Source organism: Dreissena polymorpha, chromosome 9, assembly GCF_020536995.1.
Source record: "Dreissena polymorpha isolate Duluth1 chromosome 9, UMN_Dpol_1.0, whole genome shotgun sequence".
In the NCBI taxonomy this organism is placed as follows: domain Eukaryota; kingdom Metazoa; phylum Mollusca; class Bivalvia; order Myida; family Dreissenidae; genus Dreissena; species Dreissena polymorpha.
The window spans coordinates 73530627-73546340 of record NC_068363.1 but is presented as its reverse complement, the minus strand read 5'-3'; the positions used below and the strand labels follow the sequence as shown (position 1 = coordinate 73546340).

Sequence of the window (15714 nt, the reverse complement as noted above, 5' to 3'; positions counted from 1 at the left end):
AACAAAAAACCGAGGGAGCACAAACACCGGAGAGCCGAAACGGCGTATTCATTTATAATAATTATAAATACAAAGGGGCTTACCGGGTGAAAATATCCTCGCTTCCTTTAAGAAAATCCAACAAACGACGCCATCTTTGAAGTTGTGCAACAACTTTCTCACTTAAACGCGGTAAGCTTCCGTATACGCATGTCCCCTGGACTCTAATTATTTGGTCAGATACTAACGAACACTGCTATGAACTGATTATGTCAATTGAAAAAACAACAACAAATAATCAATAATTCAAGGTATTTTATGCAACTTAACTGCAATCTGTATGCACATGTATTCAAGCATTTCAGTATTAATATATAATAATATTTTATTTCAATAAATGCCATTCTTATCTATTAAAAATCACGATACATATTGATCAGCAGCCATTTTTTTTAAACGAAAATTTCGTACAATATTTCGTAAAATAAACTTAACCAATTAAAAATCAGTGTTCCTTGTGGCAATTGCCGAAATTTCAACGCCAGATGTGGTCTGGTAAAATAGATGTTTGTAGATATAAAAATGCTCGTTGTTATTCCATTTTAATTTCCCGAAACGATATTTTTTCATACGACACATGAACACTAAAACGGTGTTCGTGTGTCGTATGAATAGAAATATTCGAGGGAAATTAAAATGGAATTAATTGTGTCACAAATAAATAATCAAAGCGCAAAAAGCACTGAAGTTGTTCGCTATTGCATAATTTAAGACGCAATTCATTTTTCAAAATTAATCGCAAGTTTGAAATAAACACACACCATTCACATTTATGAAGAGTGTGTCATAACGTACGGGTCGAGCTTTGTGTGCACTTTTTATCATCCTATTTATTTCATACAGATAACTTAGACAAAATAAAAACAACATGGCTTTTTTTGGACGTTCTGAAAGCATAGAAAGTATGATGAAAATGGCACTAAGAACTGAATATTAAAACAATTTGCATTCACCATCATATTAAATAAATATTGTTGGAATATCGAATACCTATCTCACTAAGAATATAATTTCATGATGAAAATTCACTTTACAAAACTGTTGATTTTTGACACCATATACAAATTCAAAATATACAAGAAGATCATTGATGAAAATAAATAAATAATAAATCTGCGAGCAATACTTTTTACTCACGAATTAGGTAGTCATCAAGACAGCCCTGTTGACCCGTACGTTGTTGTTTATGCATTACTTGTAACCTTAGCAGTTCACACGGTGTCAACAACTCTTACCTTAACATAGGTATAGAGCACTCATTCGCTTTTTCGGCATAGCTGTTTTACTCAGCTTTTCATCTTATTGACTTTTACATAACGCCCGCAGACACACATGAATATTTTCGAATATTTCATAGGCTGATTCGAGATAAAACCTCTGAACTTTGGCTACATCACTGTGCTCAGCGCAAAGGATGTAGCACTGTTCGGTGTAAGGAATTCCGGAATACTCTCTGAATGTTGAAATGACACAAATTGTGGCCCAGTTACAATTACGCGTTAAAATCTATTCAGCAGAATTTCAGTTTTGCTTTCAATATGAGAAAAGAATCATTACCAATATAGTATAGTGTCACGATAAGACGAAAATCGTTTAATTATCCAACCACAATGTTTGCCGTACTCCTTCAGCACGTCTGGAATCGTTCCTGAACGCCTGGATAGGCTGCCCTTATTTAAGATTGCTATTTTGAATTCAATTTTGTATCGAAAAGCATTGTGCTAAAATGTGCCATTTACAATTCGCAATGAGATTTTTAATGACCCTCGTCATGCGAAAGTGGGTCTTATTCCATATGCGCCCATATATATATATATAGCCCGCTCAGCCTGCTCATCTCTCAGTCTGGTCAGGAGATACATAATGAGACCATAACATATTGAGTGATTTTATAGCGAAGCATAGCCTCTGACCAGACTGCGCAAATTCACATGTTGAGTTTAAGAAACGCTGGTCGAAACGCATAAGACCCATTTTCGCATGACGCGGCTATGAAAGTGTGATTTAAATGTGTCGAAAGAAAACTGCGTTTAAATCAAACATTAACATACAATATATTTCGATAGTGAAGAAATATACTCATAATAAGGCATGTGAAGACACATATGATGTGCACTCCCGTAGTATATTTTTTTATCTTCTTACACTATTGTGTGGTTTGACACTGACAACATACATTTCATGCGGTGAATATGCAACTTATAAGTGAAAAAAAAAACACAATAGTTAAACTTTTGTTTTCATTTTATTTATTTATTTAGAAAAGTAAATTGCAAACTTTATTTCAAAGTCAGCGTTTACGCCGACTACATTTTAAAAAGATATTTCTTGTTCTATTTAGTCGTTTTCGGTTTTAGCGATTATAAAGCATTTTTGAGGTTGTCTATAGTATACCTGTAGTAATTGGTGAACTCATGTCCAACGTTTTATAAATTGAGAACTGTGAATTTAAACAAGCTTAACCTTCTACTATTGCGTTGTTAGCACCCGTAAATACAAACGATCGCCGCTATCTGTTGAGAACAAAAGAACGTTTCCCAGAAATCCCCGCTGTAGAAGCATGAACGAGGTTACGAAACAGATCATTCGTGTTATATTTAATTGTTTGTTATATTCGGTTTTAGCGATTATGAAGCATTTTGTTGTTGTCTATCTTATCCCTGATGTTATTGTTGAACACATGTTCAACGTTTTATAAATTGAAAATATAAACAAGCGTAACCTTATACAATTGTGCTGTTTTCCGGAATCTATTAATAGCCTCAGATTAACAAGCGTGACCTTATACTATTGCGTTGTTATCACCCGTTCAAAAGGACTCTCCCTTGTTTATCAGCAGCCACATCTATTAATAGCCTCAGATTTTGAATGGGCTGAGCAAAGATACTACGTCATGAAGACGCAGCAGAAAGTGGACTATTTAAATCATTCATAAACAATCTTAATCATTCATAAACAATCTCTTCCGCGACATGTATAATACAATCATTGTTTAGTGATTCTTTTCTATATAAGCTCCGTTCGAAACTATAACATTTAACACGATATTCATATAATGTTTCCATTTGTGAATAAAAATAGTTGGAGAACTCAAACCTGTTGCATAAATTATACAACTCTTTCTAGCGCCGATGTGGCAGGTAGAAGGCTCTCCGTAGATAAGCCGAACCGACTTGAAATTTTGAGTAACAACATTAGCTGATCGCTACGCGACCAACTAAAAACGAGCATTTTGTACCTACACAAATCTATGTAATCATACCACATCTAGCGTTGAAATTGTGGCTATTGCTATAAGGAACACTGATTGTTTAGGTGTTAACTTTATTTTACGAAATACTTTACGAAATTTTCGTTGATTTTGAGCGTTATAGAGACTTTAAGCGTAAGGTTACGGACCTGCCAGATATGTTAGTGACGAGACATTAACTACAAGGCGTCTGAACACATGTATTCAAATACGAGTTTTAAATAGATATTTTGTATAGACACAAAATGCAACTTGAAATGGGCCTTTAAAACGTGGCGTCGGTACTTGAGATACAATTCATTATGTTTTAGCATTATCGGTTTCAATGGCAGTATAGGACAAACGAGACTCTATAAATCTGCATTCTGTCAACCCTGAAAAGGCGCTTGAATGCATTATTAAAGAAAAAGAAAATTATGAATATTTCGGAAAATAACAAAAAATATGGCTAATCCAATATTATATATTATAATAATAATAATTATTATTATTATTATTATTACCTTTATTACGCTTTGCAAGAAGATAAAATGTAATCAAGACAAAATTCTTTTTTTCTATTGTGTTCATTTAAATATCATCTTAAATTTCACTTGCAAACCACAAACGCGACTAGGGAAATAGACACTATGAATATTGTGTGGGTGCAGATTTATTAGGGTTCATTACTTCAAATACAAATAAGCAGCCTTATTAGCAGCCTACGAAGGTTGACAAGGTGCTAATAAATATAGACGTTATACTTATTCAATACAATTACCAAGCACCCGTGAGTTGCCTGTACGGAGATTATTGGGCGCTTATTACTTCTATATTGTTTGTTTTACCTAATTAACCTCTTTATTGATATCTGGAAGAAAATAAGAAGCGGTTAATTAGTGCTTCAATGTTATTAAAACCGTTGGGGACCTGCAATTATTGAATGGACGCAAATAAATATGGGTTCATTATTTATATAATGCAAGAAAGGCCGTATAAGTATCTTCTAAAGGTTTGGGACCATTACGTGTACAAAACAATGAAGATTGTTTTAGCAAATGTGAATGCACACATTGCCTTTAAAGTCTGAACTTAAACCGTATAATATTCACCATATATAAGTTTTCTGCTTGAAAGAAACAAGAGGTTCATAAGTTCACAATCATTTTTAAACACATATAAGAACGTTCAAAGATTCTATGGCCGCGGAGGAACAGGGGTCCAGATTTATTAAATGCAGTGCAACCCGTATAAGCGGCTCAAATTGATTGGGACGCAATACTTATATAATGCCATGAGACTGTATCACCACATATGGATGCTATTTGGATGTAGATTGATATGGGTCCTTAACTAATATAAACATGTTTAAAAGTAATTGCGCCATTTGCAGCTAAGCTGGTATGTATGCAAATTTCTGAGGACTCATAACTTCCTTCTCTCTCTCTCTCTCTCCTTCTCTCTCCTTCTCTCTCTCTCTCTCTCTCTCCCTCTCTCTCCCTCTCCCTCTCCCCCTCTCTCTCTCTCTCTCTCTCTCTCTCTCTCTCTCTCTCTCTCTCTCTCTCTCTCTCTCTCTCTCCTCTCTCTCTCTCTCTCTCTCTCTCTCTCTCTCTATATATATATATATATATATATATATATATATATATATATATATATATACATATTTATTGAGGTTTGTAAACAATATCTGCTAAAAACTCTTAATTTTAACATATAACAGTTCGGACGCCTTGTAGTAAACGTGTCGTCACGTAATTCCAAAAACCACCATAATCCTTTTAAATTGCAGTAAAACGTAAAACGACATTATATATCGAAAGGCTATTTGATTTAAAAGTTCAGTGTAAAGTACAGTTATTACATTATTAATGAAAGCATATGTTGATCTCTTGTTTGAAATACAAAAATACACAATCAAATACACACGTATGTCATACATGAAACATAATTCTTTCAGGTGATAAAACAAGCATTATGAATAACATAGAAGATTATCTATCTGAATATAAAAGCTTCATTATCTAGAACAGATTACTCCTTAGACGTTCAAGAAGGACATCTTTATATGTTTCATATTTAAATTATGTTATATATTCTCTCCACATTCTTAATACTAGATGTTCAAGCGTCTTCAAATGGTTACGCCATCTTTGACTCGGTATTAAAATACAGAGAAAAATGTGTTTCTGTTGTCGGAGTTGTTCACGTGCGCAAACCAATACTCATTTATTAATTTTGTTTCACAGTTCTTACGGATTTCAATCTAAAAAGCCTAATTAAAACAACCATGATATTGAATAATACGTAACTATCATAGTGAACCAGTACTTCATTATTCAAATGCATATGTAGACATTATGGAGATATCTGCTTAAGTTATCAATACAAGTTTTCAGTTGTCGGACATTAATCTTTTCGTGTTTATTTCGGTAAAAGTGTTATGCATTTTTATACTTAATTGATTGACCTTCTGGACTAGTAAGTTTTTTCCCGATCTTCAATTAATATCAATAAATTTATATGAAATAAATAATGATACATAATACTCATTGGATTTCTTGAAAGTCAGTTTTCAACAAATATATAATCGTTTTGAATGTTTTAGTAATATTGACAATATAATGTATTCTATGTTTGATTGCGTCTTTTTCATCATGAATAAGCCGACGTTTGAAAAATGGTCAACAAACAATGTCTAGCAAATATATACACATATATCAGTATTGTCCAGTTTCTGAATGTTTTCATATCTTTAGTTTGTGTTGTCACGGCAACCGATGTTTTATCAAAATATTTTAGAAAAAAAACAGCATTAAACGGTTTTGTTAAAACAATTACTTATATATGATACGAGTATTTTGGTTTGAAAACAAATTGTTTGTAACACTGCGCATATAAATCGTATATGTTCAAAGCTTACGGTTCCTGATTATGTATCTCTACTGGCTTCTCTCCTGTATAACATTATCTTGTGCAAATTAACCTTGCAAATACCAGAATACATGAACTCCAAATAATACATTCATTAAACTGCACAGTCGTGCATATACAATCTTGAGAATTGCAACAAACCACCAAACCAATATCCATTTAACCTTTAAAATATAACTTAAATGTATTAATTATCATTATTAAAAAAGCATAGACATAATAGATATTTTTTTGAAATTAACACAATAGTAATATGTGAATATTAGGCGCTTGAAATCTTAATATGTTAAATAAAAAAAGAAACGAACAGAATGACAATCATAAAATACCATGTTGATTCACTTGCATTTAAGAAGCACTTAAATTGCGAAAATGGTTAAATGACATTTTGGAAAACTTCTGGCATTAATAATTAAACCAATTAAGCTATACAACAAAGTAAAATAAAAACAGTATATAGAGGATATTTGTTGGATTCGGTGGATTATCGATTTTAATTCACGAGTGATCATATAAAATATATTTTTTCTGTGATCACGAGTGAATTTAAATCGATATTCCACCGAATCCAACAAATTTTCTTTTTATTTTATGCTTTTTTTCACCGTTTATATATTTTGTTTAAGATTTAAGTAAAGAATTTCGGTGGGATAATGACGTCATTTCGTCAAAAAAAATGACGTCATTTCACAGTAAACAGTGAAAATTATCGATAATTTTCACTGATAATTTTCTTTGTTTGAAACAGTGAAATTATCAGTTTTAATTTACTGATATTTCTCTATAAACCAAGGGAAAGCATAAAATAAAAACTAATTATTCCTAATAATTAAACCATTTTAAAGAGAAAATCACCAAACGACCATAATTAAAGCGATGTTTAGTTCGTTTACAGAAAAACATAATTCACATAATTGCTAATTAATTTGAATGTTTGCCGAAACAGGCTATCTCGTCGTTTTTAAACCTGAAATGTTTTCATTATCAGGGTTGATATCAGTTAATATAAACATAAATTGGCGTCGTTCTGCAGTACATTCAAGCGCCTTAACATTTAGTACCATGTCTGATAATAATATTAGCTTCGTAAGCAAAGTCTGTGATAGATTTGAATGCAAATGCCAAATAAGTGCATTAATTGTCCTCATCAACGAGCAGTTCAAATGACTTATTCAAGGTAACATCCATCTAATCTCATACAAATGCTAAGTCTATTTATTATAGATCATCGGCTCACACATTCTTTTGATCTTTTCATAATGGTTCAGTAGTTTTGTAAATGAGCTCGTTTGAACATAACAACGCCTCAAGCATCGTTAACTTTTTCTTTGTCAAGAATATTATTACTGACATGTCAAACAGACATTTGCAGAAGCACTCCATTATATTATATGACATTTATTAGAGTATTGTAAACAGGTAATAACCGATTCTCACAACCAGAAATTGTTGTCAAGGACCGGATTCTGGACGAGAACTGTGCACCTGTGAGAAGGGTTGAGGTCTGACAAGCAAGTGGTGACAATAAATATCCACCAAAGTGCGTTTGAGGTGGGTGGGGGTAGGGTCTCATTTTCCTAGACGTCTACGTGGACGTAAGAATGGCGTGTTCCTGTTCATCCTTGAAACGAAATCATGGATGCAAAATATTTAGACAATAACACTCGGCAGATCTGACCGGACGTCAGTAATCGGCGCTAGCCGAATAATGGCCCTGCACTGCCGTGTGTTATCGTTTATATTACATAACATCCTCTTTTGCTAATTCACAAAGCAAAAACTTGCTTCGCATACTTGTATTTTCATTGCACACTTAATCTCATGACGACACACAATTTTTAGCTGGATTTTCTGGATTTTAGTGACAACAACTTGGACGCGTTGGTTTATTTCATTTTAAAACATCTTTTAAACCATCGAACGAATCGAAACAAGATTTAAGTTTGTGTGTTTTTATGCATAACTGGAACATTCGATAGGAATAAAATAAATGGCTCCTACCAGTCATTCGATTTCGTCAATCGTTGGTCAGAATTTTCAGAGTGACATTAATCTTATCTTAAGTGCAGTTTCAGTTGCAATCGATAATTTAATTATTGTAACTGTGTGCTAGGTTTTTCATCCTTATGTTCTATCCTTTCTTAGATTTGTTGTTTAACTGTATTAATCTATGTTTGCTAAGACTGAACATGGACGCCATTTTGTTCAGTATACGAACGTTGATTGTTATTGTTTACATTTCGATATTTCCGCGCATGCGCATTGACTGGAGGGCAAAAACACTGGTTACAGTAACGTAAAGCATGTATAAATGGCTTTTGCTTCGTCAATATTTTGATAACAAATGCGAAATAAAAATGAATATCTTTAAAAAAAATAGTGTTAATATATTATATTTAGTACCAATAAATGTATATTCACATATATATATCGATCCCTCTTCATAAAAACAATGTAGTTATAAGCATCAGAGTAAACGTGGTGGGAATACTAAATACTGACAATCCCACAAAACAAAACAATGAAATTGCCTTATTGTTTCTGATAGTAAGACTTTAATAAATGATATTGCAAAAATAATAAAACACTTATTAATTTGATAATAATTATTAGTGGTATGGATAGGTTTTTTTTCATCAGCTTGTAAGAGGTGCATTTAATCAATGATCAAACAAAGCCAAAAACGGAATACATAAAAAAAAATAAATGTTATGGTTATATACTTTTCCAATCAATACATTTTTTGTTTCGTTAACATTGAATGCCAATGTTAATAAATTTTATCATACAAACGCGGAAAAAAACCTGCATATTATGCAAATTGAATTGTCTTCGCATGTATATTGAAATCTCTTTACTAGTGACACGGAGCGTATATTGTCATCTAGAGTCCGTGCTAGTGATAATTAGTGATAATTTAAAGTCTAGCATTCTATTATATACACATTATAAATTTCATTTCTTTAACGCAAGTATTTTTTACCATATTGTGATAGCTTCTTTTCATGATGGTATTTTGTACACTGAAGTAACGTAAAATCTTTACACGTACTAGCGAAGTTTACATTTGCCGGATCCCTTAATTACGTAGCAGTAATACTGCACAATATGTTAAAATTATATTTATTGAACACTGTATTATAATGATTCAATTTACTGGCTAATATAATGCACTAGTTCCTGTTAATCCATTTCTGACAGATTTCGCCATTTTGTAATGTTGAAATATTTTATTGAAGCCACTTTTCTTTTTTGCTTTAAAATTTGGCTTTACTGATTTCTCAAAATGCCAAGAGATGTCATGGAGGTATCGTGAATTGTGTTTAATGAACAGACAATCGTCTGCAACATGTGGTTTATGGCATGGACCCAATGTGCCTTGGTTTATGACACCCTGTTGTCTTTGTCTGGACGGTCTCCGATCATAACGAGATAATCGATTTGTGATGAACAAAGGTGCAATTTAACACCTATGCTGCAACACAGAGTGTCAAAACTGGTGTAACAATTAAATAAATCAATAACATTAATCGATAAAATTTATTTAATGTGTAACAAGGTTAGTTTTTTTAGACATATAGAGGTTACTACATGCATACAGGTATGTTGCTAAGATAAAATCTATCTATTTGTTGTTTGTCTTCATCCTCAATTGTTTTCGTTCATTAAATCTATTTTATTCTGAAAGAATTACAATTTCTGAGACTTGTTTTAACTTCAAATGGTCGCAAAGAAGTGCAAGTAGAGAAATTTTGTGGTATCCATATACCGTATGTGCTCTAAAATGGTTTTCCACTCCCGAGTTCGTTTGAAGTAAAAACAAATAATAACAATATTATTCAAAAATAAAGTTCCTTGCATGCTTATGTCTTTTCAGACATCATAATTAAAATTATATTTGATATTATGCATGATTATCAACAAAAACGTTGATTTTGTCAAGGCAGTACTACGAGATAGATATTGAGATAGAGCTTCTGTATATGCGCTTTTTGCCCTCCAGTAGAAACTCGGGTCATTTAGCAGGTGCGCGTGACGTCACTCGTCAACGTTCGTATAAGCCACGCGATCCGATTCATTTCCGATATTCATTTCAGTACAAATCCGCTTAGTTTGTGTTTTAATATAGCAACACATTGTTTGGCATCATCTATACCCGACTTGAAGGTCTTGCCCATGGGGTGTCTTTCCAACAATCTGACATTTCAGCGTATTCTTGCTAAATATTTTAGAACGCAATACTGTCAGTTATCAGAGATTTTGCATATTAAGTTGTCATTTTGGAATATTTGCCCCTTACAGCTATTTTGTGTGAAGCTAATGAACATGATATGGCAGATTAATAAGACTACTGACAAATCACAGAAACAGTTGTAAACCTTTCATGGTTATTACTCTTTTTTACTTGTGTTCCAATTACGATGAACCAAGTAACTGGTTGATATCAGCTTTTCAGTTGCTTCTTCAGCTTTTCTCAAAACATGGCGAAAATAAACATTATGTTATAACACAACTTTGATGAGTAGATCAAGAGCAACTAGAACTGTTTATGCCAGAAAATTAATTGTGCAAGAGGAAGAGTTGTTGATAGACTAAAATTAATAATATCGGCAGAAATGAATGCTGCATCATACTTGACATTTGGGTTCACAATTGTTTAAGTTCTGATATTTTGCTTTGGTGAATCAAGACTTTAAGTTTGAACAAATCCTTCTGTGTACCATTTGAAATAATGATTAATATCGAGTGGCATCAAATGCATCTGTATGAAACACAAAGAGATATACAAAACAAAAAAAGGTTTTGTTTTCTTCTATATTTAAAATTTGTTACAATACCGATTATTTGGCGCTGATGAACAAAGCCTGTTTCTAGAAATAAATAATTAAGTTCCAAATTTATAATTAAGTCAAACACTTTAAAAGTCAAGAAAAGCTTGTAACAACACTTATTATGGTTACAGCCACAGTGTTCCATTCAATGCACTTAATCTGCTAAATCTGCGTAACGCTAGACAAGAGGGCTGATCCTAGCAATGCTGGTTGCCGTGGTAACTACTCCTGGGCACCCCACTGTGGAACCTGCAACAGAAGTCGATAATTGTTGGATGCCAATGATGTATGATAATGTTTCTTTTATGAAGAGAAAGATCTGGAGAAAAAACAAAAGCAAGGTGCTGTAACCTGCTCCTTTTCAGCCCCCCTGCCCCATCTGTAAAAACCCGTTTAATTATGGAAATGTTAAATGGCAAACGAATAGACAAAGATCTCAAACCTTAATTACAAGCATTAGACTAAGGAATTCCCTAGATTGATAAATGATTACATGTCAATACAATAGTCAAACTTCCCCCCCTCAGCAGCACACTGTACCTTTTGTATCCTAGCCATTTCCCTACAACTATGTCTACCATAACATGTTAATAATAGTATTATACATTTCAAGACCTAAATTCCATTACAGAAACGTTGCAAACACAGCATGTATCAAGTGGCAAAGTCAAGATATGCTTTCCAAGTTCAAGATAACAAGATCAAACATGAACCTAATCTAAACGAAAATTTCACTGATTGCAATACACATTCTAGGCAATGATCATTATAATAACATTAAGTTACTCTAGGAATCATCATCATGTGGCAAAACTAATGAAACAGGTCATTACAAGTAGTTTCACTTTCATTCTAGTAAAGGACCACTGTTCCTAAAACCAATACAAAACCGGTGTGCCTTGTGATTTCAACACAGATTTTAAAAAGCACAATGTGCTGGTGAGCCAATTATTGGATGTCCTTTTGAAGAAATAAAATAAATACAATGTGTGAAATCAATCTCCATGGTTCAAACAAAAATCTCAAACCCAAATTCAAGCACTTTTCAAGGACTTTTTAAGGCCAATGTTCATTTTCAAGGCCGAGAACCGTACATTAGTTTCCTTTAAAAAATTCATTTTGAAGCCAGATTAACACAGTAATAATATATCATTATTTGCTCAAACACATTATTAAACTTATTTCACAATAACTCATACATGTTATTTCTAGTTATTACATACAAATACATGTTATCCATCCTTAACTCAATGAGTCTCGCATATGCATTACTTTTTAAAGTTATTACAAACTAACACATTGTCTCTTTCTATGCTCACATCAAACAGACTAGTTCATTTCATTTAAACAGAAGTCAGTTACTACAAGAGGGCCATGATGGCCCTGAATCGCTCATCTGACTAACCAAATACATTTCATCAAGATAAACATTCTGACCAAATTTCATAAAGATTAGATAAAAACTGTGACCTTTATTGTCTACACAAGGTTTTTCTATTTGACCTAGTGACCTAGTGTTTGACCCCAGGTGACCCAAATACAATCCCAACCCAGATTTCATCAAGATAAACATTCTGATCAAATTTTATAAAGATTGGATGAAAACTGCGACCTCTTCTGTCTACACAAACAAATTGTTGACGGTTTTTCTATTATTTGACCGTGTGACCTAGTTTTTTACCTCAGATGACCCAAATACAATCCCAACCCAGATTTCATCAAGATAAACATTCTGACCAAATTTCATAAAGATTGGATGAAAACTGCGACCTCTATTGTCTACACAAGGTTTTTCTATAATTTGACCTAGTGACCTAGTTTTTGACCCCAGATGACCCAAATACAATCCCAACCCAGATTTTATCAAGATAAACATTCTGACCTAATTTCACAAAGATTGGATGAAAACCTAGACCTCTACTGTCTACTCAAGGTTTTTCTACTATTTGACCTAGTTTTTGACCTAGTGACCTAGTTTTTGACCCCAGATGCCCCAAATACAATCCCAACCCAGATTTCATCAAGATAAACATTCTGACCAAATTTCATAAAGAGTGGATGAAAACTGTGACCTCTACTGTCTACACAAACAAATTGTTGACGGACGCACGCACGCACACACATACATACAGACGCCGGACATCACACGGTCACATAAGCTCACCATGTCACTTTGTCGCGTTTCCCTTTTTGGGGGATTTTTTTACTTACTCTCTAATTATTACATTTGTACATGTTTGCACTATATTCATTGCTTTTTCCATAATTATGTTTGACAAGATTAAATTAAAATTGAATTGAGATATAATAAGCATGGGACACATCAATGTATTAAAAAACAAGATATTTTAGAAGTTTTCACAAAATAATCAAATTATAAGCATATAATCTTCATATTTGTGACCCCCAGGTCAGGGCCAAATTTGACCCAAATGGCGTAAATTGAAGAAACTTGGTAGAGGACTATGAGATGTAACTGCATACTAAATTTAGTAGCCCTAGGCCCAATGGTTTTAGACAAGAAGATTTTAAATAGGCAGTTTTTCAGCATTTATTAAATTTTGTGACCCCTGGGGCAGGGTCAAAGTTGACCCCAGGGGCATAATTTGAAACAAGAGGACCAAGGGAATGGTAGACCCTATATACTCCAACATGTAAACATTAAAGTGAAGTATATATCTAATATAAAATGTCTAAATGATGATGCCAGATCTGCTCATTTTGAGCAATTTCTTCATTTATCACAATGATTTATAAAATACCAAAATCAATTCCTTCATTTTCCATTACAATTTAAGTCTTTTAATTTGGAAAGTCCAAAATGTGTCATTTGGTAAAGCATTAACCCTTTACCAAATGACACATTTTGAACTGTCCCAAATTGAAAGATGATGCAGACAACACTTAAAATTATAATGGAATATGAAGAAATAGCTTTGGAAGAGTATAAATAATTGTGATAAAAGGAGAAATTGCTCAATATGAGCAATTTCTCCTTTAATCACAATGATTTATACAGTCTTCTGCACCAAACCCATAAAATCCTGTTACCGTTTGGTAATGGGTTATTCCAACCAAAAATGTGGAAATGGATTAACCCATTACAAACAATAACAATAATTTACTGGTTTATTGCAGACGACTCTAGAAATCATTTGTGATTAAAGGAGAAATTGCTTATTTTGAGCAATTTCTCCTTTTATCACAATGATTTCAACCCTACCAAAGCTATTTCTTCACATTCCATTACAATGTTCTTTGTCATCTGCGACCTCTTTGAATTTGGGACAGTCCAAAAGTTGTCATTTGGTAAAGGGTTTATGGGTTCAACAGAAGTTGACCTTACATCTTCACAGGTGTTATGCAATGAAGGATTTCTTGAAGTACTGTTAGGGGAGTTACCCTTCTACCTCAGATGACTTAAGAAGACAAAAGAAGAAATTGCTCATAGCAAGCAAAATCTCCTTTAAACACAATGTTTTCTACCTATTTGGTTGAGGACTATAAGATTTCACCACATACCAAATTTGGTAGCCCTAGGCCTTATGGTTATGGACAAGAAGATTTTCAAAGTTTTCACAAAATATGCAAAAACGTATAAACATGCAAAGTTCAAAGAGCTCCTGCGGCCATGTTTTTCGACGAAAAAATTTTCTTGAACAACTTTTTTAGGGGAGCCTTTAAGGATCATCCCTGTAAAAAAAATTGAAAATCCGACGAGCCGTTTCTGACGAGAAGATTTTTTAAGGTTTTGACCATATATGGGCATGGCGGCCAGCTGGGTTATGTGACCAAATTTTTTTTTAACAATATTTTTTTCCCGTGACGTAAGGATGCTCCACATGAAATTTGGTTGAAATTGGCTCAATGGTTTAGGAGGAAAATATGATCTGCTCAGGTACGCTAAAAAGTGGACTTAAACATTGAGATAAAAGGAATTTTTGCTTGTTTTGAAGAGATTCCTCTTTTTTCTCAAAATTGACAAGATATCATCCACTAAACAGGCAACCCATGTTCGCATAAGGAAAAGGGTAACTTGGAAAAAAATGGTATCCATTTAACCCTTTACCAATCAACATATTTTGGACTGAACAATTTCTCAATTTCTCACAATGATCCAACCCTACCAGAGCAATTTCCTAAGCAATAATCACCTCCCATTTTAAAAATGGTATCCATTTAACTCTTTACCAATCAACATATTTTGGACTGAACAATTTCTCAATTTCCCACAATGATTCAACCCTACCAGAGCAATTTCCTAAGCAATAATCACCTCCCATTTTAAAGGAAAAATTATTTCTCATCAACAAAACTACAGCATTAATTGATTTCTGGTAGTTAACCCTTTTCCAAATTGAAAGAGGTTGCAGACGACAAATTAAATTATAATGGAATAAGAAGAAACTGATTTAATAGGGTAGGAAGCATTGTGATGAAAGGAGAAAATGCTAATTTCAGCAATTTCTCCTTTTATTTCAATGATTTCCACAGTCACAAACATTTGCAGAAAGAATTAACTGTTCTGGGTTAAGGGTTTATGTGGTCTGCAGCAAAGCCATCAGAAGAAAATCGTGTCAGAGAAACCTGGCCTGTTGCCAGCAAATCCTTTACTCTAATAGCACTATTAATTGGAAAAAAGAGTAAACTATAATTATTTCTAAATCTGCCATCTCAAGG

At 33.3% G+C, this 15714-nt stretch overlaps 1 protein-coding gene across 1 annotated transcript in view; it reads right to left on the bottom strand.

Annotated features, from left to right (window-relative positions):
- Positions 1-11003: 11003 nt before the first annotated feature.
- LOC127843821 (eukaryotic translation initiation factor 3 subunit E-A-like) overlaps positions 11004-15714 on the bottom strand; it is a 32044-nt gene continuing 27333 nt past the window's right edge. Inside the window, exon 12 of the mRNA XM_052373666.1 lies at positions 11004-11283. Within this exon, the coding sequence (XP_052229626.1) occupies positions 11257-11283 (27 nt within the window). The 3' untranslated portion in view covers positions 11004-11256. The remainder of the gene's footprint in view (positions 11284-15714) is intronic.